Raw genomic sequence first — 27,265 nt, forward strand, 5'->3', positions numbered from 1 at the left:
ATATCAAGGGTGGCCAAAAAGAGTTGTCTGTGTGCATGGATAATTTCATTTTGAGAGTGAAAAAACAGACCAATTAACTTTTCACTTCTGGATACCAAAGCAGAGCTTATCAAGTGAAAGACACTGTACAATATCTACTTAAATGTATATTCTGGTGGCATCTTTAAGTCAATATCCACTACCTAATAGCATTTTGTTTACGGAGATGCATATTTCTAAGATTTGCAAAAACACAACAATTAACTTTCACTTCCGGATACCAAAAGCAGAGCTTAGCAAATGAAAGGCACTGTACAATATCTACTGAAATGTATATTCTGGTGGCATCTTTAAGTCAAAATCTACTATCTAAAAGCATTTTGTTTATGGAGGTGCATATTTTTACAAATTCATGAATATTCATAATGCATCCATCAACAGCTGAGCCCTCATAGCTTTAATGTCAAAATAATTTACACTCAAATCAACCATATCTAGCGTATTGATTTCAATGTCTTGCTGATGGTCTACAAAGCACTGAACAATATATCTCAACAACATCCGGGACATGTCGATCATAGACCTTCTAGACAGCTTCGTTCGACATCTCTCGATATTTAAATGAACCTGCCTTTTCTGTGTTTGCACCTCGTATATGTAACAACATGGATATCACAATCAGACAGTCCACTTCTGTTAAGACATTTAAAGCTAAGATAAAATCCTCTATGTTTAAAAAAGTCTATGGGGGTAAACTTTGATTATTATTTTCATTATTAGTATTAGTCTAGGCCTACTTTTACATTTTTGTAAAGCGCATTTGAGCATTTTTCATGGAAATTGCGCTATATCAAATGTCAATTTTATTATTAAGAAAGAGACCTCGAGATACGATTTTCAACTACAGTATAAACACTGTAGAATTATTCTTCCTCTTTCATACAAGTGTCCAAATTGTTTTTTTTTGACACAGGAATATTCTTCTAAGCCCTCAGTCAGATATTATAAGAAGGAATCTCACATCCTCAATCCTGCAAAGACTCAATAATTTAAAAACGAACCACTCGGTCAGACTTACCATATTTATACAAAGGAAGTAAAAGATTTGTCTGGAGTCATATTCCTCTAAGATCTGCCTGAGAATATTCTTGGAGAGTGCCATTAGGGACTGAGATGTCTTTTGGAGCGCATCGCCGGTGATGTTATATAATGGTCTGCCTGCTCTCGTGTAGCCGACGAAGCTCCCTGCCGAGCCCTGTCTCTCGGCTGGTTGACCTAGTATTCGGGTAGCTGCAGAAATAAATCACAGATTTTAGTATTTATTTGATGCGGATTGAAACTTACCATGTGTGCCTCAACATATTTTTTACCACATCTGTGGTCAGTAATTTATATGAACATGGCCTTCAAATCAACTTTCTGTTTCCTTAGTTTATCATTGATCTTAATAACAACAATAACCCCAATTGTATGCAAAATAAGGGACAATGCTAAAGATGCATATATAACATTGTTACACATTAATGGTACTGGAGTAGGATGACATGAAGATGGTGGTAACGTGCGATTTATTCGACACGGACCATAACCCCCCGTATCTTCACATGCCCGATAATATTCAATCTTTCTCCTTCGTACAGTTTGAATTTACTTCCTTTCAAATGAACCTTATGAAAACTCACCCAACAGGAACAACGCCGTAGCTAATATGACTCCGCCTGTAATGGCATGTTCGGTGGTCTGAAAGTCTCCCTGCACCTGACTACTAGATCCCCACACAAAACTGAAGCCGACAGCTGACAGCAAGAGGGCGTATGTGGAGTACCGGGCGGTCCGATACGACTCCAGACGGCTGGAACACACAGACTCAACGTAGAAATCCAAGACGAAGACTATCAGGACGATGGACGCGAGTGGGAGGATGAGTGGCCACCACGCTGACGGTCCTTGCTGAGGAGAGAGAAAGAAAAAACCAGGATAGGGTGGGATTGATTGATTGATTGATTTATTTTCTGTGATGAAGACAAGTTATAATTCAGCAGGGATGATGCCAAAAACTCTACAAACTGAATAGAGATCTTTGCGGAAGATGTTTTACCATTCTAAAGGTACACTGAGGTAGCTTGCTTGTCATAGTTTCTAGTAAATGATAATAATTATAGTAATAATATTAAAAATAAAAAATAATAACAACAATAACAATAATAGTAATAGAAACAATAAAAATAATACCAATAATAATAATAATAATTAATAATACCATTGGTAATATTGATAATTGGTTATAATACCAATAACACTAATAACAATAATAATACAAATGATGATGATGATCTGTGAAATATCAATTCTTTCAAAAGAATTATGATTGGTATCAAGAGATAATAACAAACTAAAAATGAACAATTAAACATTTTAATTCATCAAGTCACCAACTAACCTCATGTATAAACAGGTGTATCATCGCCCAAGGAAATAACATAAGTGAGGAGACGAAAGTGGACAAGGCATGCAATCTCTTGCTCCCACCGACGTCGACCGATAACTTCCTTGACGTGTTTTTAAATGCCACGCTCAGCAGTAAAGTTAGCACCAGAAGAAGCACACCGCCCTGAAACAAAGATGGAAATGGGAAAGATATATTACCTCTGGTGAAAATCTAGTTGTGATAGAAATTTGTTATTAACTGTTTTTTTTTTCTTTCTCATAACATTTCTGGCACAATCTAAACCTGGTTTGTTTCTAATGATAAGTGTTTGCAACACTGGATAAGTGTCTTTATATTTCTGTGTTGTTGTGAAAAACAGTTAATTGACCCTTAAAACCATATGTTTTATTGTTGTTGTTAAATGCATACTGAGGGTAAGTGGTGTGAATTGAGTGGGAGAGGGGGAAGGGTCAGAATTTCACAGTGATATTGTAATGTTCGGATACACTAAGCTGATAGGACACACATTCGTCGCTGTGTTTATGATAAAATACGCAGTATCGCTTCAATCAAATCAATCAAGTATCAAGCCAATCAATGGAGTAAATCGTGACCAGAATAGAGGTTTTCAGCTTTCCATCCTACTCGGGTCTTTTTCTTTAATAACTAATAAAAGTTAAGAAATACAACTGCAAATGTTTGAAAAGGAAAACCAGCAATACAGCCTTTCCGCTTTACTTTTTTTTTCCTAAGCCACTAACTTATTAAGTTAATTACTCCAGAAGTTTGGAAAAAATAAATGAAAAAAAATTGAAGAAAGCTCAGACAAGCTTAAAGGCTGACAGAGTGCATATCCATCAAGCTGATTATGAGGACATTCTGACACATTTGCTGAAATTAAATACAAAACAGAGAGCAACTATTCTGATTCAATAGAATACACAATGATGACAGTATCAAAAAAGGAACATAATTAAAAGTTTGTGTAAAATATATGGAAACCATCGAAGAAAGATACGTTGTTTCTGTAAGATGAAAGATAACAATGTCAGTTGTACTTCACATTAATACGATTATAAATTCAAAATTAATGTGAGGTGACTCCAATTTGGGACTCCAACTATGACTACTGACTTTAAGGAGTGCTCTATCATCTACTGACAACCTACTCAAATCAGACCACTGAAATAATAAATCTTTTACCTTATGATCGGAGACTCCAAGCCACGAAACGGCTTGGTAGAAAAGATGAGTCAAAGCACTCTTGTGAGGACCTTCGGCTGAAAGTGTGAGTCAAGGATGCTAAAGCATTGAATAAAAGTTTGTTATAAAACGGTTCTTATTTAACGAACCTTTATGAGATGGGTCATAGCTTTGCCACAACCGTCGAGAAGATACTCGAGATGAGATTGCAAGTGGATCGAACCAAGTTTACCCTCAAATATTCAGGGGCGTATCCAGGGGGGGCGCAACAGGCGCACGCCCCCCCTATTGGCCGTCACCAAAAAAAAGAAAAGTTTAGCAAAAAAAAATAAAAAAATTGATGACGACCTTTAAGTGAGATGTCGGTGATCGCTCAACCCCCCCCCCCTCCCGTATGCTTTATTTTTTGTTTGCCAACAAAAGGTTCTGGCGAAGTTCGGCGGCATAATAGTTTTAGAAACATAGATGGTAATTGTGTTTGTATTATCACTATAAACACTAAGTGACATGCCAGCCATACTAAATTGTGCATTTTGTGTCCATATTTACTGGAAATGTTGCTTATTATTAAGGTCGAAAAATGGATCACATATGGCCATGGGCGGCGATCCTGGGGGGGGGGAAGGGGGATATATCCCCCCATGAAAATGGGTGGAGGGGATGTAATACACCATATCCCCCCCACCAAATGCCAGGGATAAGAATATTTTCATGCCTACATTTATGCATCATCGTTAATGTACGGCTCTTTTTTAGCTTCATTTCTCGCCTACCATAAACGCAGTGCGATCTTTTCAAATAAAGCGTCTTTATAAAGCAAGAATAGTTGACTGTAGGCTTCATTGGCCCTATAACAACAAAATGTATTATTGCGCCCACGGTATTGATATAGTACATATATGCACCCTCATAGTATTCATATAGGCCCTATAGTAGGCCTACACACGTACATGTTCCCTCGAACAGCTGAGAATCTCATGTTACCAGGGTAATGCTTAATACACGTTTCACCTGGATGCCCTAGCAATCAGTACCTAGGAATGTAACTATGTGTAATTGTGTATTGCATGTGTATAGGCCTATAATAGCCTGCATGAGGCCATTTTCTTCATCGAATAATATAAAAGAGCTCTCGAACATTCTAAAGTTGCGTCTGAAACAAGATTGACAGGGGCAATTTTCCCAAAATAACACCCGAAATTAAAAAAAAGGTATTTTGGATCCTGATTATGAGATATTTCGGACATGACATCCCTATATTAAAGTTGGGTATATGCCGCTTGGAAACCTCGGGAAGTGCCGTTTCCCGCCATCTAGAGGGTTTGTTAATCCCAAAATTTTCTTGTACGCTTCGCGCCAACCCATGGTGGCGCTACGCTTAGATAGTCAACAAGGTCATATCCCCCCCCCCCACTCGGAAGTACGGATCGCCGCCCATGCATATGGCACCATTTTGCATTTCAGTCTTTCTTCGAAAGAAACTTTATTAATAATCATGATTATTAATCGATAGTCACTTGCAAAATTTACAAATTTTACTTCACTACTTGGAAGTAAAGCTTTAACTACTCCTAGTTAATGAACTACAATGCGGTGGGATTTGAGGAAATAATTCCATGAAGAGAATGCCTCGAAATCAACTGCAAACAAAACCTGACTTTTAAAGTACCCATCCTACCTAAATTTTCACAAGGTTGATACATATATTGGCAAAAACTACAATGATATATGAACATGGGCATCTAAAGCAAGAAAAGTCCAATCTAAGAGAAGAAAGTCCAATCTAAAACAAGAAACCAAAGTGGTGAAGCTCCCAATGACTGCAAGCTGTGCTAATGAACTGACTGTATAATTTATTGTCCCTCTTGGTGAAAATTTCCAACATAAAATATTATAAGGTTTGCTTTCTTCATATATATACCCAAAATACCACCTTTCTTTTTTATTCTTCTAATTGTGTTCACTGCATCTTTGGGGACGGCTCAAAAAAAATGAAAGGGAAGCTTGAATAATTTAGTAATGCAGGCTGTTAATCCAGTTAACATTAATGTAAATCCATTGTATTTGATAGATTCAAATTAATCACCCAAAAACATGTTGTTTTTAACTTCATATGAACAACAGACCATCCTTTAATGACAGTCAACACCATTTGTCATTGCCAGACTTGCCATGAATCATGACCGTGTTTTTTGGGCCGTAAAGGTCTTATAGTTTTCCTAGCATTTTGCATTGCATCTAAAGAACTGACTAAAGCTACTGGTTTGTGTGTTAGACTACATTTTCCAGCCACTTTAATTGATAAGCCTGACATGTTTATAGCATAATTTTTCAAAGATTAGAAGAGGAATAGAAGTATAATAGAAGGGCAAAGGCTTGGTTCAGCGGTTAGAGTGTCCGCCTCACAATCCTTAGGTTCCAGGATCAAAATTCCACCAGGAGCTGGATTCTATTCAAAACTCGCTGCAGTGCAGTGGTGATGTGGGGAGTCTTCCCTGGATTTTGGTATTTCTAGTTTGTGAACTTGGCAAAAGGGTTTGTTTCTGTTCTTCACTTGGTTTGGAGACAACTTTGTTCGTTACAACTGCTCTGCAGTGATGTCAAATGGGGTGCCTTTGCCTACCTCAGTATTTGAGAAAGTGGTCATACAACATACAGAATTGAATTTTGTGCCTAAATTCATCTTTTTATTTAGTTCCAATACAAAAAGGATACGATGTTCTTCTCCCGTCGGTTGCAGGTCGACATCAAAGAGCAGCAGGGACAATATAGCGATAAAAAACATGACGGCTGCTCTCGTCTGGAAAATAATACAGATATGAGAGGGGAAAAAATGAAAGAAAATCCATCTGACGATTCATTGAAATGCCACCATTAATAATTTATATTTCTTCCTTTACGGACTAACTGTGATTAAAATTTCTCCCTCCGAAAAAGAAACAGTTAATTCCACAAAATAAATGTAAATTGTAAAACATGCTGAAAGAGAGAAAATCACTGACTAAACCGGAGTATTGAGTAATAGTAATAAGTAGACACTTACATCACTTCCACTTTGTATTAGAGTAGTTTATGCAGTAACTACACAGTACATTTTAAGTGACTCTTGAATCTATGATACACAATCTACTAAATATACCATAACAATGATAATACTTGGTTCAGACCGAGCTCCCTCTCTCTGAATAAGTAGGTTTCAACTTAATTATACTAGAATGCATGATATATATGACATTGATTATAAAGCAATCACCATCAATATTTGTAATGCACATCTACCTCTGCTAATTTGTAAGTATAACATAATTTAGTGTTCGATGTATCATAATGTAAATGTAAATATTTCTGCATATTTAAACAAGTTTCTATACCCCTTCAACTTGAAATTGTCTTGTTGCACTGTTTTACCAAAGAAAGATTCCTGCGTTATAAAAAGACAACTGATGTTAAATAGTCTTGTGTGTGTTTTGTTGTTGTTAATTGTTATAATTCTTTCTTTAATCCTATTTATAAATTTTCTGTACACTAATACTGGAATAAGATGAATGAATGAAAATGAATGTTACCGTACCAACTTAAATGTAATGTTATGTAATGCAAATATATTCTTGTATAGCGCACTACGCAAGATGCATCTGTGCGCTTTACAGACGATCTACCATACAATATAACAGTATAAACTAATAAATATTAGATAAAAAAACTTATAAAAAGTACCGGTAAAGCATAAAAGTAAAAAATTGATATGTCTACTACTTAAACCATGTTACTAAAACATTCAATGTAACATTCATTAGACATACCCTAGCAGGACTGACACCTCTGCTTGTGAATACTACGGCTACGAAACCACCAACCACCACATCAGAATGTTCAAAGAGCAACACTCCTCTGCAAAACAAAGAGAAAAATATGTAATGAAATAGTTCAAAAAGGTCTTCCAAAGTAACAAAAATATGACAACTTTCAAGAGGGGGAAAAAAACAAACCAGAATGCAAAAATGCATTGCCGTTTCGATGATGTAACATGAGCAGTTTCTTCATGAATCTGATGTAATGTATAGTGAGGGTGTACAACATACTTGATCTTAGTAATACAGTGAAAAGCAGTGTGATGTGACAAACAATAAATTTACAATGACAGATATTGTGTAAAACATGGTTTCACATTTTGACCTCCACAAAAAACAATGGGCATCTTGTACTCAATGTGGTACTTCTACACAACCAATATGAAATTAGTCCGACCTTCCCTTCTTCAGATATCGTGTTTAGAAGCTAGGCATCACAAACGCACACACACAGACACCATCATGAATGCAAAGGTTACAATTATCATCGAAACCAAGAAACAATGTTGGAATGTTCTTGGTAAATGTTTGTGCTTCAGACGATATATTAGTACTGGTTTTGACTAACAGGACGACTTCACAGGATCTTATCAAAACAGAATGAAATGTAATAAATACAAAGCTTGAAGGAGACACCAGGACCCAAACATCATCTTTGATCTACACATCTGTTTAATTTCCTGTTTGATGGTGGCATGTTTTTTTTTTCTCTCTGGATTTGATCACATTATAAAGCAAAATGTGATACTCATAAAATTATTGTCAGCTTTCCTTGGCAACCAATGAGGTGCCTTGTAGCCAATAAGAATCTTCTTTAGAGAAAATGTGAGAACTCAGAAAAACTCAACATTACATTAAAATGGAATAACAAGTTGTAAGGCTAATGTTACACTTTAAACTTAGTAAACTGCTTTAAACCTTAACGAACCATATTGAGTTAGACCAAATAACCAGAGAGTAATCAGGGTTGCTCCCAGAGCTTGTCTAATTATACGCATCCAAGGAATTGAGGTAAATATACTTAATATACTGCTTTAAACTTACCTTAAAGGACCACAGAGAGTTAGACCAAATAGCCACAGGAGAGTAATCAGGGTTGCTCCAAGAGCATGTCTTATTATAGGCATCCAAGGAATTGAGGTAAATATACTTAATAAACTGCTTTAAACTTACCTTAAAGGACCACAGAGAGTTAGACCAAATAACCACAGGAGAGTAATCAGGGTTGCTCCGAGAGCGTGTCTTATTATACGCATCCAAGGAATTGAGGTAAATATACTTAATATACTGCTTTAAACTTACCTTAAAGGACCACAGAGAGTTAGACCAAATAACCACAGGAGAGTAATCAGGGTTGCTCCGAGAGCGTGTCTTATTATACGCATCCACTGTAGTGAGGAAAACAAATCAAGTTACTGAGGAAAAATCACTTTGGGTGGTTCTATTCTCAATGTTTGGCATTTCAAATTATTGTTTTCAGTTTGCACTGGTTTTAATATATAACATAATTAACAACATGGAGTGTACTCCATGTTATGAAAGCCTAAACTTATTCGGGGGAAACTGATAGAACTGACATCAAATTTGCAAATCTTCACTTAACCTAACAATGCATAAAAAGTGAGTGTATTGTAAATTACTCTGGATTAAAAGCACGTTCCAATGTCAACTAAATTCAATTAGAATTTCAGGATGTATTCTAGTAATGTGTCAAATACATGAAAAGGGGCACCTTATGATCACTTACATATATATATAATATAAACAATTCATATGAGAATAAATATTCACACAGCTGGCACTAAAATTACATACAGAAGCAACTTTAGTCTTTGTAAACATGAATTTACCCATCTAAAATGACATCAAACATTTAATAACAATATTAACAGAATATTGTTCAAAGGACATAAATAACTTTCTGATCATTTGTCTCCTTATTTTTCACCTAAATGGGAGGTTTCATTCCTCCCCCCTGCCGTTTGCTATTTGAATGAGGGGGGGGGGGGAAAGGACATGTTTGTCCTTCGTGAATATGCTACTGATGAAACAACCCACTAAAGGAGGCAACCTCTCTATCATGAACACCTCCTATGTTTTATTACAGAAGAATGCAAGTCTGACCTTTGTTGAAGTTTTATTGGCAAATGAAACCAAATACAATTCTATAAATATCACATGTCTAAAATGATTTCATTGCTGATTGCCCCAAATGAGAAGGATTATTACCATCAGTGCAAATCTAGCACTCAGTTGATGTCAAACCAACAGGCCCCAAGCTCACATTCGTTGCCAAATTTTTAAGTAATTAATTTTTAAGTAATTATAGTTTTTAATTAATTATAGCTTTTATGGTAATTATATATAGATTTTTTCTGCTTTAATTACTTTGCAGGGTTAAATGTAATAAAAACTTTATTTACAAAACCATAACATAAGAAAACACATAGCATTTATCTAAAGTATTTCTTCAAACATATCAGAGAAGTTTGTGGAAACAGTTGCTAGATTGTTAAATTACAAGTCAAATGTCGTAAATTGAAAATGTAATGTATGTGTCAGAGAACGATTTAGTGCTCCAATTTCGTGTAGCAGTTTTGAAGAGTCTCAGAATTTTGTGGCCTATAAGGTACTATGGCTCCTGCGTACAACACTGCCATAAATCTTTGCATTTCTATAGCAATTTGCAATATGTAACTGGATAAATTATACCCTGTGGGTTTGCGTAGCTATGCTAAATATGCCATGAAATGTTAAGTCATGCAGGTTGCAGCTTTGTAGACTTTCTTTGCAATACACATTTAAATCTTATTTTCCCAGATGATTAGCACCAGTTATGTCCAACTAACTGTTGGCCACACATGTCATCCACCCCTCGTCTCTTACTTGATGCTTTGTGATTCTTTTACCGCTGGTAAATGGTTTCTGGGTGACCACAAGTAACCCCGTGGACCTGCAAGATGAAAAGATTTTGAGTTGTACGTAAATAATGGTACGTATAATACGTCTACTACATCTCATTTGAATCTTAGAATTTGATTTAAATATGTATCTTCTCTCATCAAATGGTATGGGAAAAAAAAACAGTTTTACACAGATATGTTGGCTTTGCTGAGTGAATGTACGGTGCAAAATGGCATCTGACCCTCAAAGATATACACTCAAATGATCATATGTGTTTAATTTAAAAATGTTTATTAAAGCTAATTAAAACACACAATAATTTGTAATGAAATTTGAATACTTATAACTTAAACCAACATCAAGATCATATTGTCCCTTCAACAATTGATATTTGAAATTTCTTCTTTTATAATCATTATTCCAACTGACTTCACAGCAGACAGCAAGCCAAAATTTCTTAAAAGGAAATAACCAGTCCTGTCCCCCCAAGATTTACCTGTATCCCAATGAATCAGTCTTTCCCCAACCCCCCAACCCCCCCCTCTCACACCCACTTGAGAAATATCTGAATCAGGCAAACACAAACCTCACCAAACAGAAATGCTTTGAAAATTACAAAAGAAGATTGTCTTACCCTGCTTTGATAATGAAAACAAATATTACAAGATGTACAAACTTCAAGAGGTCATAGATGAGAAAAATTCCAAAGGAGCGCATTGCCTTACTGGTAAGGAGTAGAAGTATAAATGGAACTAAGCTGCAAAAGAAAAAAAAATAGAAAGTAAATATAAGAAATAAGAAACTCCCTCACTTTAACCAAACACACCTTTCATTCCTTACGTACGTAGGAGAATGCAATCGATCAGATGAAGACATCGTTTTAGCATTTAAGCACCAAATCTATGTTAATTGGCAAGTAATCACTAATTAAATTTGATTCCATAACTGTCATCACACAGTCACTTTTTATAGTTTCTTCCTACGATTTTCATTCCTATTGTACATCACATGCAAATGGAAGTCACACCTTTTCAAACTTTTAATTTACTTCAATGTTTGAAATGAGACTTTCACTAGTCATGCTGATGAACTTTGATTGTAATCATACTTAAGCAGTAAAGAGTATCAAAGGATCTACTCAATCAAATCCAACAAGTTGCTTCTACTGTAAAACACAGAAAAAAAACTCATGAATACGGTTTACCTTGTTTGGCTAACCCTGCCAAGATTTGAGGATCCTGGTAACATGATGAGCCAAGTTTTGTACACTGTAAAATGTAATAAATACAGAAGGACAGTAGCAGCAACTGGTTAATAGGATAGCTTAATTATTTGGTTGCAAAAGTAGCATTTTTCAATATTTAATGCAGCTTAAAGCATCCCTCCATCACTACATCTAAAATATATAGCCTATCACATCCGTTATCAAAGAGGTGCACATTCCATATTCAAGACAGAGAAATCTGAAACATTAAAATCACAATTCAAAGTAATTCAAGATGCTATGTCCAGTGTCTAACTTCATTTTTGCATGAACCTGTGTACGATACATATCCAAACAATGGACAAGGAAGTGAAATAACGTTAATTCTACAAGAAATTAGTCCATCCTGGAAAGCAGGATCGTACTTCAGTAGGCCTTACATGACTTACCAATAACAGAAGCCTACTGAATTAAGTTCAACTCATATAGTATGGCGGTATCGCATAGTATCTACCGTCGTGAAATTGGTACCCACAGTTAAGCTTAGAGGACTTATACTACAATGACGTTTAATGTAAATGTCACGGCAATTCATGCAATAATTGTCCTTGTTGTAAAAATATGAAAAACTAATTTTCAAATTTAAGACCCTTATGAAAATACCTCTCGATGCAGGGAAGATATTCGGTTCAAGAAATGCTTTATTTTAGTGCGGTATTGACAACTTTTGTCATCAAGTTCCACGTCCCATTTAACGTCGGTTGGATTTGTTTTCACCCAGCTGTGATGAAGTTGTGTTGTGATTCAACCAAGGATTCAACGCGTTATTCATTCCATAATTGAAAACAAATTACTGGGGAAGAATTTACAAGGTTAGGGCAGGAGGGGGGGGGGGGGCAGGGTAGGCGGTAACAATTGGATTTTTTTGTTCCGCAAGATCTTTTTCACAGGAATGTGTCTGACCGATATTAAACAGGGTCGAACACACTCTGGGCAGAAAAAGTAGGACTTGAAATGAGGCCAAAAAACGTACTGGGCACTGGATAGACAGGTGATGCGGCCATTGAAGTCACCGATTGGGCCTTACATATTTCTGAGGGAAGGATCAAGGATTTCATAAAGAAGTGAGTGGCCATGGGATATTCAAGGCCAACTCGTCATGTACGGGCGGGGATCTTGAAGAATCATCTCCTGAATAAAGTATAGTACGGCTATTAAATACTTTTCATTCGTTTATGATAAGCTGAAAAGGGTACACCATTCCCTACCCCTCCTGTGTCCAACTCGAGAAGGGGAGTAATCCCCCTGTATTATTTTGGCGTTCATTAACTTTTTCCGAATTGAAAAGAAGAGATGACATATCACTGAAGAATTTATGTGTCTATACTTCCACGTGACTAACACGCATCCAATCTACAATCTGTTTACTTTGGGACGACGTTACACAGTTTTCCAATTACACAACCATGGATCGTGCTCAGTCTTGGCCCCACGTTTTGGGTCAACGAACATCACTTGAAAGTGTAAATGGTTGATTGATTGATTTATGAATTGAGTTAATAACATTATTCAAACAATAAACAAGATAAATGCGTCGAATTTAACCGGCGCTTGCAAAGATATGATGCTGGTGTTGTTGATTCTGTCAGTCGTGTACATATTTATTGCTATTTACTCTTGCAACGGTTATTAAAGAAATACATAAATGGTTCGACTAAAATCTAAGACTGTTATATTTTATGATAAAAGGCGGTTGTTTCTATCATTTACCTTCACTTTAATTCAACGCATTCTACGTCTTCAACAGCTGTCATAATTTACATTGAAGATTTTCGCTGAACAAATCAACCTTCAGGTAATTCCGTTCATTCTTGCTTTCTTTCTTTTTTCTTTCTAGTCTTCTTTAACTTTATACAATTTCGTTATAACTTCTATAGGCTTACCGCTACATAATTTTTTTTCCGCCATCTTATAGCTTCAGAATGTAACTAACTAGCAACTCCCAACACCCCCGTACCTTCTTATACTCTGTGATAAACTTACGAAATTAACTTCACAATTTTTTCCATTGTTCCTTTCTCTCTGTTATAGTGAGAAGAGGGAGATGGGCGAAGGAGAGGGATAGGGAGGGGGGGGGGGGGGTTGTAACGGGCTCCAATTGTTTTCTCTCTTCTTTCTTATGTCGACTTTAAATGGTTTCGTAGATGTTGGTCGTATGTGGAAAATTATCGTCAGTTTCGGATTAAGAATTGAAACATCTCTATTTTGCAAGAAAGTTTCAGTTACGCAATATAGGCTATATCGATATTATGTCAGATATTTATCGAACATATTATGAGGTGATATAATGTCCAATACGAATCGTAATCAACCGTCATCTAAACAAGCCATCATTTTCTACCCCCCCCCCCGCCCCACCCCCGTTCATATGTGTCTGTACGCTTAATATGTGCGCTGTTACGGCGGTAAACCCAGAGCCGTATATACGTAGAGTTCCTTTATACTATAAACGAACTTTAGGTGAACCATACTATTTCTGTACTGCGGTATACCCTAGACGTTTATTAATAGATGGACGTTAAGCAATGTATTCAAACATAAATATTGACTTCATTATAGAGCGGTTGCGAATTCTAAAAATTCAAATGTGTCAAATGCAACTATATAAACCAACGATTCCGAATAAGGTTTGATGATGAGGAAGGGGCACCTCCACACTACCCCTACCCCATTCTCGTGAGCCCTGAAGCGGTGCTTGTACTTGAGAAATTTGTGTTGGTTGGCAATATTTCTGAGCAGTTTATCCATTTGTTTGTGTGAAAGTTATCAGGATAACGGTGTCATTTCCTTTCAACTGATCTCCTTCTTTCCTTGCCTTACGTAGAGATGACTTGTTAGGTAGATGATGAGTAGATGTGCCATATTGTTTTTGGTTCCCATCTCATGAATATTAATGAGTGGCCAAGTGCTTACCATTAAATTCTTAAAAAGTCAATATCTCTGCAGCTGCATGTGGTCCGATTTAGTTTATACTTAATATGGCGGGGTAACTACACATACTGTACATGTTCTTTGCAACAACAAATTTTACCTCATTAATATTCATGATGGGTGGGGCTTTATGGGAAATTGTTAAAAACAGCTTGAAAACGGCATGATATCTCAACGACCACAAGTTGAATCAATGTCGCACTTAGTAGGTAGATGCCCTTTGATGAGTAAATTGTTTTTTGTGTCCCATACTGGAATATTCATGAATTGACAGGGCTTAACGTAAAATTTGGTTCATGCTAGTATGGTGATGTTGGTACAGAATAAGCATATTTCCATATCATTAATATTCATCAAATTGCAAGAAATGGCTTTTAAACACAGGACAAGAACCAAAGTTCCATGATTTCATCTTTGACAGATTAGGTTTGTCACACTACACTCAAACAATCAACCGTGTTGTTTTGGGGGGTGCATATCATGAATATAAATAAGTGAACATAAGATTCTTAATCAGATATCTTTGAAATAATATGTCTCATTACCTTTATGTTTATGTACTTGGTTAATACAATGTAAGTACAGTATTTACATGCTTATGAGATCATAAAATTTGACCTCATTAATATTCATGCATGTATCTGTTTCTATACGATGTCACTAAATATACTTTAGCAATATGAAAACTGATTCCGGGTACCTTCCTTCATATGTTGCCGCGTCAGTCAACACATAATTCCTCTTCCTTTTTTTGTGCACAAGTTCATGAATATTAACATGAATGGCTCAACACACTATGAATATATTTACGTTTCCATGGTTCCCCTTTGCATCGGATCAAAGAATGCGCTTGTTTGACCATAGTTTAAATAAATATATAAGTTTAATAATAGTTACCACTTTCTGATAGGAAAACAGGGTTGTTTGTTATGATGGTTATGCATCTGCGTATCGGGAGATCTCTATTGGTGTTTATTTTAGGCCGTATGGTTCGTTGCTTGATGCAAAAAAGTTTTTTTCTAGTATAGATTGAAGAAGTACGCTGATGGACGCTAGAGAGTATTGTTGATTTATTCCAGAAGGATCTAGATCATGTCTTTGCTTGGTCTCGGGCGCAGAAATCCCTTTTAATGTTTATAGTAGGTGCAAGGTGATTCATGCTGGTACATGTTATCTATATAGGGTTTCGTAAATTCTAGATCGGCGCGAACTGCAGGTGGTTTATTTGAAAGGGGTTCTATATGTGTTTATATTGATTCTATGCATACAGACTTAATCTAAACAGGCAGTGTATACTACATACTCAGACAAATATAACAGGTACAGTTTTGGTATAGATTTGCTGGAATTTCAAATATTTAAGGAACGAAATTATTCTCCACCAGAAACTATATCAAATTGTCGAAATGCTGTGTCATTTACTCAAACTTGATAACACGTCATAGAAAGTATATTCGTTGACTTTTTCATGTCATACTAACATGCCATTCCGACAACAATTACAGTATCAAATTGTCGACCAAAACCTGACAGCACGCTCAGGAGATATGTGTTAACTTAATTTAATTGCATGATACAAAGTGTTCTTTACTAAACATTTTGACAAAATTTGTCAAATTGTTGCGATGGCATGTATAAGTAGTTCGTGTACATCTGGGCCTGTCTCTTGATTGACCCACTGTATTTATAACTGTTGTAACTCTACCTAATTGTACAATGGCTTCCGATATGATAGTATATGCATAGGTGTAAATCAAACTGCATGTTCTATCAGCAACCCCCCCCCCCCCTGTCCCCTTCCCCCAACCACAACGCTTCATCTGCCAAAAAATTGTAATATTTGTTAAAAGTGCGTTTTACGATTTAAAACGTATATGCTCGTTAAGAAGGTGCCATGTGTAGGAACTATTTTTTTTATGTGCACCTTATAAGATATCATATCAGGCTATATATCTGTTAATATTTTCGTTTGTTGTTATCATTGCAGATACTAACCATATAGATAGAGAGATGTTTTCCTTTTCAACTTTGAACAAATTGGCGTTGCTTTGTGTTGTCCTGGTGACGATATTGGAATTCAGTCTAGCTCGCCGGATAGGGCATCAGAGACCATTTCTTGAAGAACAAATTAGCAGATCAAAACATTTTACAATGGCGTCTAATGAAAGAGAGAGGGTCCTAAACCTCATCAGAGGCCGTTTTCGATCTCGATGTCCATCTTTTGACCTCGATCCGGAAGGTGGCTGTCAGGTGACGGTCATGGATTTAACGGTGTCTTTACCAGGTTGCCAAGCAACTCACATAAACTTTACCTTCTGCGCGGGAAACTGTCGCAGTGTTGCGGTGAATTCTATACCGGAGTGGTTCGGCGATGATTGTGCTATTCTTCGAAACGGATTCAACTCGACCAGTTCATGTCAATCGATTGGGGAAGAAGAACAGACTATAACGTTTAATTGTGAGGAAGGAGAACGGACTCGTCGACTGAGGAGGGTCACAGATTGTCGCTGTACTGGAAGGACAATAACTCAACCTGCAATGATGAAAGTAACACCGACGACGGAAAGTGAATTTAGACCATCTGTAAATCTCACTGCGGGAGAAAATGACGCCGATTTGGCGGAATTGTAAATACGTATAACGTTCGTAAATGTTCAATAAATTGCATGCATTTCTATATTTCTAGATTTGACAATGTATAACCCTTGTATAATATTCACAATAATTGAATCATACCCACAAATAAAACTGACGACTTTGACAAATGGCATATTCACGCAAATTACCATTCCATTGTTAATTGGTCTTTGTGATTTAGAGATAACAGCCATGAACAGCTTCCGCAAACAGCTAAGAAAAAAATCTTAATCTATTTTAGAGATATAGCAGATATAATGTTCCCTAACACTTAAGGATGACGACTTGATCAAGTCCAAAATATGACATCATCGAGTCGCACGTGTGTGCTTATTTTTCTGTCTTTCTTTCTTTCTTTCTTTATACTTATTGTTTCTTTATTTATCATATTGTTTATCTTCTGTAATGGAGATGGGTTGTGCAAAATGCTGAATCTAACATTTTGAGCCTCTATAAGCATGACCTAAATGAAAGCATTCGTTTCATTGCCAACACTGTTAACATCCTAACCTTGACAATATGGAAAGAAAGGCAAAGTGAGAGTAAACGGTTTCATATTTTAGTGGTATGCCACTTTCATGACATCACAGATTTATAAAATGGCTCCTCCCAAAGACGATATTTAAACTAGGACATCTCCTAAAATGTAATGAGATTTTCTTAGCTGTTAAAGAGTTTAAGAACCGTTTTTTTTTCATCACACACAAAAATCTCTGCCGTATAAGCGAAAGATGAGGGAGTTATGTCTCCTTTCAGAAGAGCGAGTTATTAATGATTTAATCCTAATCTACATCTTCTATCTCACAAACTTATTGCAAGTTTTCGCTAGCAAGTGGATTTCCCCTAAGTTCATCGCTCTGTGAACAATTCGAGTGTATTCATTATATTAACAGATACGATTTATAATTAAAATTTCCTTTAACCACCATGTACTTTTACCACTGCAGATTCTGTCAACGCAACGCAACAATGATGAATCTATGTTGTATCAGGATGGAAATTCTAGATTTCATGCATATCCTATCAATTTGTAACTGCATAAATGACGAATAAAGTAAAGAACTGAAAAATAAAGTATCTTTCTTTATTTCTTGCTAACAATTATAGTGTCTGCTTTTAGTCCTCGTTCGTACTTTCAACAAATTCTCGAGTCTCCAATTTTTTTTTAATTTCTTTTATCTTTCTCCAAGTTCAGACAAAAAAAAAGAAGAAGTGAAAGAACAATTAAAGAATACTATTCAAAATTGAGGTGACTTGTTCCAACTTTGCAAGAAAACGCTACAATATTAACATTTCCATGACAACCTTATATAAGTTTTGCACACGGCACGCTAGTGTCAGAGCCCCTACCGATCCTGAAGCTGTTATGGTCACCATGCATGCAAGTGATGGGGAAGGATTTGAAAATTTAATAGACTTACAGGACAAGCATATAACATAATTCATGAGTTCGAGTATACCAGGATTTCCCGCTAGCAAAGTTTACGAGTACCATTACAAGGCTGTTTAAGCTACAGTATAGGGGTACTTAATGTTGTACTGCATGTGTATACTATAGATTTCCAAAATGCCACGATTTACCAGAAAATAGTCCACGACAACGAGAACAAGTAAACGGTCAAATATGACAGGCTGAAATACAATTAATAGAGTCAGGACCCTTTTCTGAGTTACGTAATAGTTACTCTAAGTCAGGGTTGTCCAACCTTTTGCAGAGGAGGGCCACATGGAATGTTTATGATGAAGGAAGGGGCCGCATGAACCTTACGCTCGATTTTTTGATTTTTTGCCCGAAGCCCAAGGCAACAATATGTGAGCATTGCGCGCGGAGTGCACTGATTTATTTTCTTCCTGATAAAACAGATGAATAAAGTTCAGCCGCTCTCCCCCCTGAGAGAGTGTCACACAAACTGACCTGTATGCAGTTTTTTGGACCCAGAAGGTTCGAATGATTGAATATATAGCTTCAAATTGTTATGAATAAATCTGCTCACTAAAATTTCGCACCGTAGAGCATCTCTGGCGGGCCGGACGCAACCCTGCGGCGGGCCGGACTGTGGCCCGCGGGCCGTAGGTTGGACAACCCTGCTCTAAGTAAAGATTCGATACCGGTATGATGCTGATAACAATTAGTGCATATTAAAATTTCAATTGATACATCGGCCGGCACTCTAAAAAATATTTGAACACAAATTTGGCATATCCATTTTATGCTGTGTAAAAAACACTAGTGCATTTTGAATGGTTTTCTCCTTAATCGACTATAGGCATTACTAACTCCAAGTGACTAATGGTTTTTCTGCATGAGTAAATATTCAAATCATATTTTTTGGGCGAGTTTGTTATCGATTATTTCACCGAAGCTATATCGAGTATTATTCAAAATAGGAAGTATGATATTCCAATATATTTTGAAAGATGGATAATTAAAAAATTGACAAATGCAACAAATCAACAACAAAAAAAAAGGAAGAAAAAAAAAGAAAGAGGCTTCTACCAGTACTTAATGTAAGCAAATGACCTATATACTGTGGATGGATTGAGATTCGAGCTGCTGAAAAAAAACCTTATTAAAATCAGTGTAAATTTTTTTCTCTCCAAATATGTCATCATTTTCTTTGTTACTGAAACAAAAGCACCCCAAATTGGTTGTCTATATACATATGAACCCTGTTCCAATGTTGGTCAAATAATTCGCCCCACTTTTCATTATAAAATGCACTCTAATTCGTGTTTGTTCGGATTGGAAATATTTCCTATATTTAATCGTCACGAACACAGCAAGATTACAAAGTTCATGCCTGTCAAACAATTGTTTTCGTATAGTTATATAAACATACGTATCCGTTCACAGAACTGACGTTTTTTGACAGATTATTATTTATCGTTATAGTATTGTATGTCTGGTCAATTTTATATGATAATAATGATATACTTTTCATTCACTCTCCGATGAAACGTCAATCATACTTGTTATATAAGTTAATATTTTTATGTTTTTTGTGTGTTTTTGGAATTCCCCTTGATGATTGAAGCAAAGTTCCAATCGATAAGTCGGCGGATCACACATTAATATGGGAAGCGGTGACATATAGCCCACCTACTTTATCTCCAAAGGAACGCGCCTATTACTGATAAGGTTACGATCGTAGTTTTTTTCTCTCAAAATTCAAGCATCTTTTTTTATAACTTTTAACATCATTTAGTAAATTAGACGGCAGGTGCTTGGCGTCACCGCGCGATAATGATCAAGTTATGTGTTGACATACATACGCTACCTTTTGGATAGTGTCCTGCTCGAACTGAAATAAATATGTATATACATATTGTTTTTTTTAATGATATTAATAACAATTTGGACAAAGATTGCTGACAATAAGAATCTCGTTCCAGAAGCATAAGAGAGAGAAATAGAGCAACATACACAGAAGGAAAGTGGGAGAAATGATGTATTTTTTACATTTTCAATTATTTTGTACCTTAACGTACTTTACCTTGTCCGATTGTATGATCGACTTGAAAACTTCCAAGAATGTGTTTTCTGAGACATCAGTAAACATCAGAGAGACAGGTAACAGTTGTTCAACAGGTGAAAATGGCAGTTTTATACTGTCTCGCCAACTATTTCCTGCAGCCATTAAAACGCCTCCAAAGTTTTTTATGGATTTATATGAGGACAATATTTACAGGAAAGGGCGTTCCAAGCTCGAAGGTGCCGCAAGAATTGTTAGTGCAGTTCTCCAAAATGGTAAGCATTAAAAGACAGACAGATTTTTAGGTTGAGTTTGATAATTTCTGTCGATATTGCAATCCTATCATTAGGACTTTATACCATGATAAGTTGTTCCCATAATGAAAGAAAATTCAAAAAGTGTTAAACTTTAATTAAACTTTAATTAGTGTTTTGGGGAGGGGGTGTGGGGAAAGGTGGTTGTGTCTTGAAGTCGAAATGTTGGGAAGCGAACGCATTTATTAAATAGTCGCTGAATACCTTTTATTTTATGAAAAAAGAATAACTAAGAGGAGGGGGAAGGGGAGTCTTGACGGAGTGAATGATTGGGAATAGGGTCGGAACAGCTTGTTCCCATTGTAGCGTCATGACATATAAGAAACAGAATATATGTTGGCGGGTGATACTTAATCCGCCGATTGTGTTAAAGTGTGACATCAAGTACAAAATTGAAATTTCATATGTTTTAGACAGATTAAGAAACATTGCCATCAGCAGAAGTTGTATTTCTGTAACATTTTACATTTTTTCAGACATAGCCTTTTATGACATTGAGGTTCATCGATTAAAGTGACTGAACTGTATAATCAAGGACAAATTGTGTTGAATGTCGTACAAAGCCGCGCTTATTGTTTATATGAAATCAAAGTTTTGATTGAGTTATTAGAATGTGTAAAACAATGGATTAACTTTAACATTTAGTCTTACACCGAGGAGCCGACGTCATCATCAAGTTAGCCTTAAAGAAGCATTCCAGATATATATATATATATATATATATATATATATAAAATTGAAATTGTGGTGAGTTAGAAAATCAAGAAATCAAGAACAGTGATCAAACTTTCAGCCTCCACCTGGATTCGAACCCGGGCCTCCCGCTTTATTTGCGGACACCCTAACCACTATAGGTTATGGACGCTGATTGTATGTCCAGAGGTTCGAAACCGGTAAGGAAGGTCGTAATTCCACTGTAGGCGCTTGTCACATGTATCGAACCAGGTGCGTATCCAGGGGGGGCGTTGGGGGCGCTCCCCCCGGGTAAGGAAAAGAGGAGAGAAAAAAAGAGAAGAAAAAAGGGAAAAGGAGGGGGAAAAAAGAAAAGGAGGAGAGGAAGGAAGGGAAAAGAAAAAGAAAAAAGAGAGAAAAAGGAAAAAAGGAGGGAGTAGAAGATAGCCAAGACCTCGGGAAGATAAAGAGGAACAGCCATAGTTAAAGCGCTGATCCCTATAACATACACAGGGTAGCCAGTGACAGATCAAGGATTACGGAGGGGGTGTGCGCCTCACCCTACCCCTTACACCGACAACTCCATTTTTGACGTTTCCATTTTTCCTCTCTCACTAATGTATCTATATAAATACTATATATGGTCTATCATAACGCGTGTGTGTGTATGGACGCCTTAAACAATTGTACAATTGTGCTATATGGAACCAACTGTGGCTGGTCTTGAACTCGACCGAGTCGTCGGGGTACATGACGCATTTCGGGAAGGGGGCGACCGCCCCCCCCCCCGAGCAAATTTTCTTTATGACATCGCTAGTAATTTCAAAATAGACAATGCTTAGATGCAACTTACAAGGCCTGGGAAGTGTCATTTCCAGCGATCTGGGAGGCATTTTCGGCCAAAGTTTTTCTTGTACGCTTCACGCCAACTCATGGTGGCGCTTCGCTTAGATAGTTTGCCTACAGGCTTCGCCCCTCCCTTGGCAATTACTCGCTACACGCCTGTTCGAATTTGTAAAGCAAAGAGCAGATATAACATCATATCAGTGAGCATTGAAATGCATGTTCCACGATGAACAGCCTCAAAAACTGTCTATGTGTGTAGTAAAAGGCGTAGGAGCCCAATTGGATTTGGGGGCTGTAATGACTTGCCCGAAAAAAAGCCAAAATTTTTCGCGCGCAAAGCGCGTTCAACATATCAATGCCAATATCATATAAGCAAGCATCGGTCATTACAGTGCATGGCATCGTGTACCGCACGGTCCGTGAAAGTTGCACAGTATACCGCCGGATGCTATGTAAACAACCAAATGTCTTATGTAGATGGAGAAAAATCATACAGATCCATTTATGTCAAAACTCTCTTTTACAGTAGTAATGTCGGCCAAGCTTACAACTTTATTTTAATTACCAAGGAGATAATTTTTAAGCTATTCATTGCTATTTATTTTTCTTTCAGTAGGTGCCCGAAAAAGATGGGGAAAAATTTGGTTGCGGGGGGGGGGGGGGGAGGGGGGCTGCAGCCACCGCCTCCTACGGGACCTACGCCTATGTGTGTAGTGTTCGGTTTCGATATACCTGATATCGGAAATATCTGCTATTTTTCATTTCCTTCAATCAAGTTTTATAATAGCCATTATAAGAGGTTGCAATATTTCTACACCAATAAATTAACTGTGTCGGAATTTTAGAAAATTTCCTCACCAACATTCTTCATCATACTTTCCTCTACTCGTGCAACTTTGACCTGTCTGTTAGGGGTTCAAGGAGGTTTTTCTATATTGCTTGTCCATAGATTGAATTTTGTGCAACATTATGGGTATGTTTTGAAGTGATTTCATTCACGAGAAATAGGAATTTTCAAATTCTCAACAAATAATGGGCTTTAAACCTTGAAAAGTGGGGCTTTCGGATATTGTGGGCCGTGACGTAGAATCACCTACAAAAGCAATGATCCATAGGACATGCAATGAGGTCGAACATGATGTGTGACAATCTTCAAAAAGGTTATGGATGGAAAAAACTTTTGGGAAATACTTGGTTCTCAGGCAAAAGTGTATACATCTGGTTGGTCATTTTCAAGCCCGAGAAGTGCTATTTCCGGTGATCTGGGGGGTATCAAAACCAGAAATTTTCTTGTACGCTGCGCGCCAACCGATGGTGGCGCTCCGCTTAGATAGTAATTCGCGCCCCCCGGGTTAGAAAATCCTGGATACGCGCCTGCGAACAATACTAGTTCTGTTTTGGTGATAAATTTTGCCTTACTCTAGAGATCAAACATGATATCATGCTAACCAATTCGAAATCATTTGTGATTCCTAAAGCCGGATCTCGAAAGAGATACTTTGAACTGACTTTATGTTAATGAAAATGGAGGTAAACGACAAAGGCAAATGAACATATATAATTGAAAATCGTAATGAGTTGGAAAATCAAGAACAGTGATAAAACTTTTTAAAAATACTTATATATATATATATATATATATATATATATATATATATATATATATATATATATATATTCGATTTTCAGGAAAGAAATGTTAACTACTTGCTTATTAACGTATAACGTTATATATATATATATATATATATATATATATATATATATATATATATATATATATATATATATATTTATTTTCGATCTGCTTTCCTGTTTGCTAGTATTTTTCTCATGTTGATATGAATCATTTTTAGAACAGGAAAGAAATGTTAATTACTTGCTTATTAACGTATAACGTTCGTTTCGTAGAAACAGTCTTAGTTGGATTAATTCCATTGTTATTTGAGAAAACAATAAAAACGGAATTTTATACGCTCCTCTATTATTCATATTCTAGGGTATCCGAATCTGATTATAATACTTTTCTAATATACACTGTGTATACGTAGGCTACAATGTTAGGATTTTGATACATCTGTTGGTGCAAAGTTCCAGCAAAAAATTGACAGACAATTTCCATACTATTTGCTTGGTCCAATTATCGATTACCGTCAACCGTGAACATTCGATTCCTCAGTATTTCGTCGCCCATGCATGCAGACACTTTTCATATCATCCATTTAATACTATAGTATTAATACTATATTATGTAAAGAGCATATTGCAAATTTTCAAATTATTATTGAATTTATTCAAAGTTTAAAATGAAACTGGTTAGTCAAACCAACGAGCAACATTTTATCCATTTTTTAGAATCGACAAATTTATCAAAATCAACTCCAAAAAGGCTGCTTTAGAAAAAGCCTGCATGAACCGATAAATATGGTTCCTATACTGGAGACCTAATGGATCACTATGTATATTAAATATGGTTGCTGAATTGAAAGTCTTTTTCAATTTTTTCCTATGCATGTGTTAAACCTTAATTTTGTATAATTATGAAGTAAATTAAAGTAAAATATTAACTGCAATGCCCGCAGCAGCTATAAAATAATTCTTTCATTTGATATTCGCAGGAAGGAAAATAAAAGAGAAAGTTGTGCTTGCGTTCAAGACACCACGCGTGCACAGAGTCAGATCGGTGAGATTGATCTTAGCCAAACGCCCAGGAGAATTTATCGGAATTTGTAACCATCTCAGAATTTCTACATTGACTAATAAACAATCGGTTTATTCAAATGCATCAGTTTGTCTCCGTTCCAAACTGATTTCTAGCAACTACAGTATGTTTGATATAACCAGGCTCTCGCGCAACTGGTCTACGGATGACGTGCCGCTTAATCTCACAATTATCATCCACGGTGGGTGTAGGAAACGTGACCCTACTTGGATACCAGACGTAGCATATCAACTACAGCCGGGACAAGAAGACAGCCCCGTCCTGCTCTTCTATGATGATGAAAAGCAGCCATTTTGGAAAAATGCTACCTCTCTGTTGAGATCGATGTCTGACCTGAGAGAACGCACTACCAGATCTCCGAGGGGGAGACCGGCTACCAGACGACCCATTCCTTGTACACTGCGACCATGGGAGATGCATGTCGATGACATCGGTTGGGGAGATTTTGTTTATCGACCGACTTCTTTTCAAGTCAATTTTTGCCGCGGAAAATGTCGCTTGCTTATGAACAATGATATCAATTCAAGCACACACTCAATTGTAAAAAGTATGTATATCTCGCGAAATATGCGTAATACACGAGGGAACAGGAGACCTTTAAACCCGCCTAGACTCACGTGGTCGGCTTGCGTACCTGACAAGTTTAGAAAAGTTGTAGTGTTGTCTGAAAATGAAGGGAAATTCGAGTTTGTAGAATGGGATGACATTGAAGCGACATCGTGCAGATGTGCTTGAAGATTGTATCGTTAATTTGACTGAAAATTCAACTCGTGTTCAGCACTCCTTAGTTTATACCTGTATGTAGTTAATAACTAACATACGTGTTACATGTTGATCAGGCTGTTATACAATAACAAAAAGGGATTTTATACCCAGATCATGTTTCGTCTAATCAGGCAGGTGTGTAAAACATTATCAGCCAGATTGGCTTTAGATTCAAACAGTGCCTATATGTTCATCTATATCAATACCATACGTGTATTTGTAAATAGACCATATGTCTGTGTTTGTGTTCGTCTATGGCTATATATCTATGTCTAGTATATACATCTGTTTAAACGCCTATGTTTATGGTGGTTAGTATGTCTACGTATATGTCTACCTCTGTCTATATCTATGTTTATATGTGTATGCCTGTATATATGTCTAAGGCTATGGTTTACCTCAGCGTTTTACGAAGGGTGACGTAACTTCCGGTTTCTTTTGTGATACAGACAAGTCCAGAAAACAAATCATGTATATATATGATCTATGACGGTATTTAACACGGTATTTACCTTACTATTTAAAATGAAGACTATAGGCAAGAACTTTTGATATGTTTTAGCTTATCCTTAAAAACATTGCTATCGGTCTAGGATGAGTTTGTACATTAATTGCAGTGCTTGATAATTGACCGTTTAAACATCCAAGGCTCATTAATTGAAGAGGCTGTACTACTTAGTCTAAGACACAGATCATACGGTCATTTCCTCAAATGCAACACAAAACTCAAAGCCGGGAAAACGTAGGACTATTATTGCCTCAAATAACATGTTTACAATGCATTACGAATGGTCTCAATGCCCTTTGGTCTTGAATGCCATCCAAGTGTGCCCTGTTGTTCATATGAAGTTAAAGAAAGATGTTGTGTTATTGAAATTAATAAATAATATGGATTGGCATAACATTTAGGCCTGCACTGAGGAGCCACGTCATCATCAGTTCAACTTACCAGGAGTGGATTGTTTAAAGCTGAACATCTCGCAAAAAGGAAAAACATCTCTAGAGTATTAGCACTTTTTATTTCTTGGACTATTGCCAAAAGTCATCCCTTAAGCTTTTCGATTCTGCAACATAACAATGTATTACGTTCTATATAGCATGACTAATAACTATTTCTGATATCAACTAATAAAGCAAAAAATCTACACTTTTGTCAGTTTTATCGTTACTATTTACAAATAATACTAATTTATGAAAGGATGACGGCATGCTGGCGACGAAACGAATGAGATGATGCACTTTTAGCTATAATTAAAACGTTCATTCTTAAGGTGAA

At 36.5% G+C, this 27,265-nt stretch overlaps 2 protein-coding genes and 1 long non-coding RNA gene across 5 annotated transcripts in view; 2 read left to right on the forward strand and 1 right to left on the reverse strand.

Annotated features, from left to right (window-relative positions):
• LOC139978513 (proton-coupled zinc antiporter SLC30A5-like) overlaps nucleotides 1–12,368 on the reverse strand; it is a 28,986-nt gene extending 16,618 nt beyond the window's left edge. The window contains exons 1-11 of one of the 3 annotated variants that reach the window (XM_071988799.1): nucleotides 12,233–12,368; nucleotides 11,570–11,633; nucleotides 11,000–11,122; nucleotides 10,348–10,414; nucleotides 8,764–8,849; nucleotides 7,414–7,501; nucleotides 6,326–6,410; nucleotides 3,611–3,687; nucleotides 2,420–2,590; nucleotides 1,662–1,929; nucleotides 1,058–1,269 (exon numbers count right to left, since the gene is read on the reverse strand). In XM_071988799.1, the coding sequence (XP_071844900.1) occupies nucleotides 1,058–1,269; nucleotides 1,662–1,929; nucleotides 2,420–2,590; nucleotides 3,611–3,687; nucleotides 6,326–6,410; nucleotides 7,414–7,501; nucleotides 8,764–8,849; nucleotides 10,348–10,414; nucleotides 11,000–11,122; nucleotides 11,570–11,613 (1,221 nt within the window). In that variant the 5' untranslated portion in view covers nucleotides 11,614–11,633; nucleotides 12,233–12,368. Of the gene's footprint in view, nucleotides 1–1,057; nucleotides 1,270–1,661; nucleotides 1,930–2,419; nucleotides 2,591–3,610; nucleotides 3,688–6,325; nucleotides 6,411–7,413; nucleotides 7,502–8,505; nucleotides 8,590–8,634; nucleotides 8,719–8,763; nucleotides 8,850–10,347; nucleotides 10,415–10,999; nucleotides 11,123–11,569; nucleotides 11,634–12,232 lie in introns of those variants that run through there. The other 2 variants (XM_071988800.1, XM_071988801.1) reach the window with 2 other exon arrangements.
• A 661-nt stretch (nucleotides 12,369–13,029) lies between these two features.
• On the forward strand, nucleotides 13,030–17,985 carry LOC139978911 (uncharacterized). Its single transcript, XR_011797047.1, has 2 exons — nucleotides 13,030–13,424; nucleotides 16,548–17,985. It is a non-coding gene; the product is annotated as an uncharacterized lncRNA (long non-coding RNA).
• A 2,552-nt stretch (nucleotides 17,986–20,537) lies between these two features.
• LOC139978820 (uncharacterized) lies at nucleotides 20,538–27,134 on the forward strand. The gene is made up of 2 exons (XM_071989335.1): nucleotides 20,538–20,945; nucleotides 25,121–27,134. The coding sequence occupies exons 1-2, from the start codon at nucleotides 20,642–20,644 to the stop codon at nucleotides 25,957–25,959; spliced, it is 1,143 nt and encodes a 380-aa protein (XP_071845436.1). The 5' UTR covers nucleotides 20,538–20,641; the 3' UTR covers nucleotides 25,960–27,134.
• Nucleotides 27,135–27,265: the final 131 nt, after the last annotated feature.

The sequence above is a fragment of the Apostichopus japonicus genome, chromosome 13 (genome assembly GCF_037975245.1).
Source record: "Apostichopus japonicus isolate 1M-3 chromosome 13, ASM3797524v1, whole genome shotgun sequence".
NCBI lineage: Eukaryota > Metazoa > Echinodermata > Holothuroidea > Aspidochirotida > Stichopodidae > Apostichopus > Apostichopus japonicus.

What these genes read in the sequence shown, in the direction of transcription:
- LOC139978820 (XM_071989335.1), top strand. Translation starts at nt 20,642, where the DNA reads ATGATGTATTTTTTACATTTTCAATTATTTTGTACCTTAACGTACTTT. An exon ending in TAGTGCAGTTCTCCAAAATG is followed by an intron (nt 20,946 to 25,120) that starts GTAAGCATTAAA and finishes TGATATTCGCAG; the next exon opens with GAAGGAAAATAAAAGAGAAA.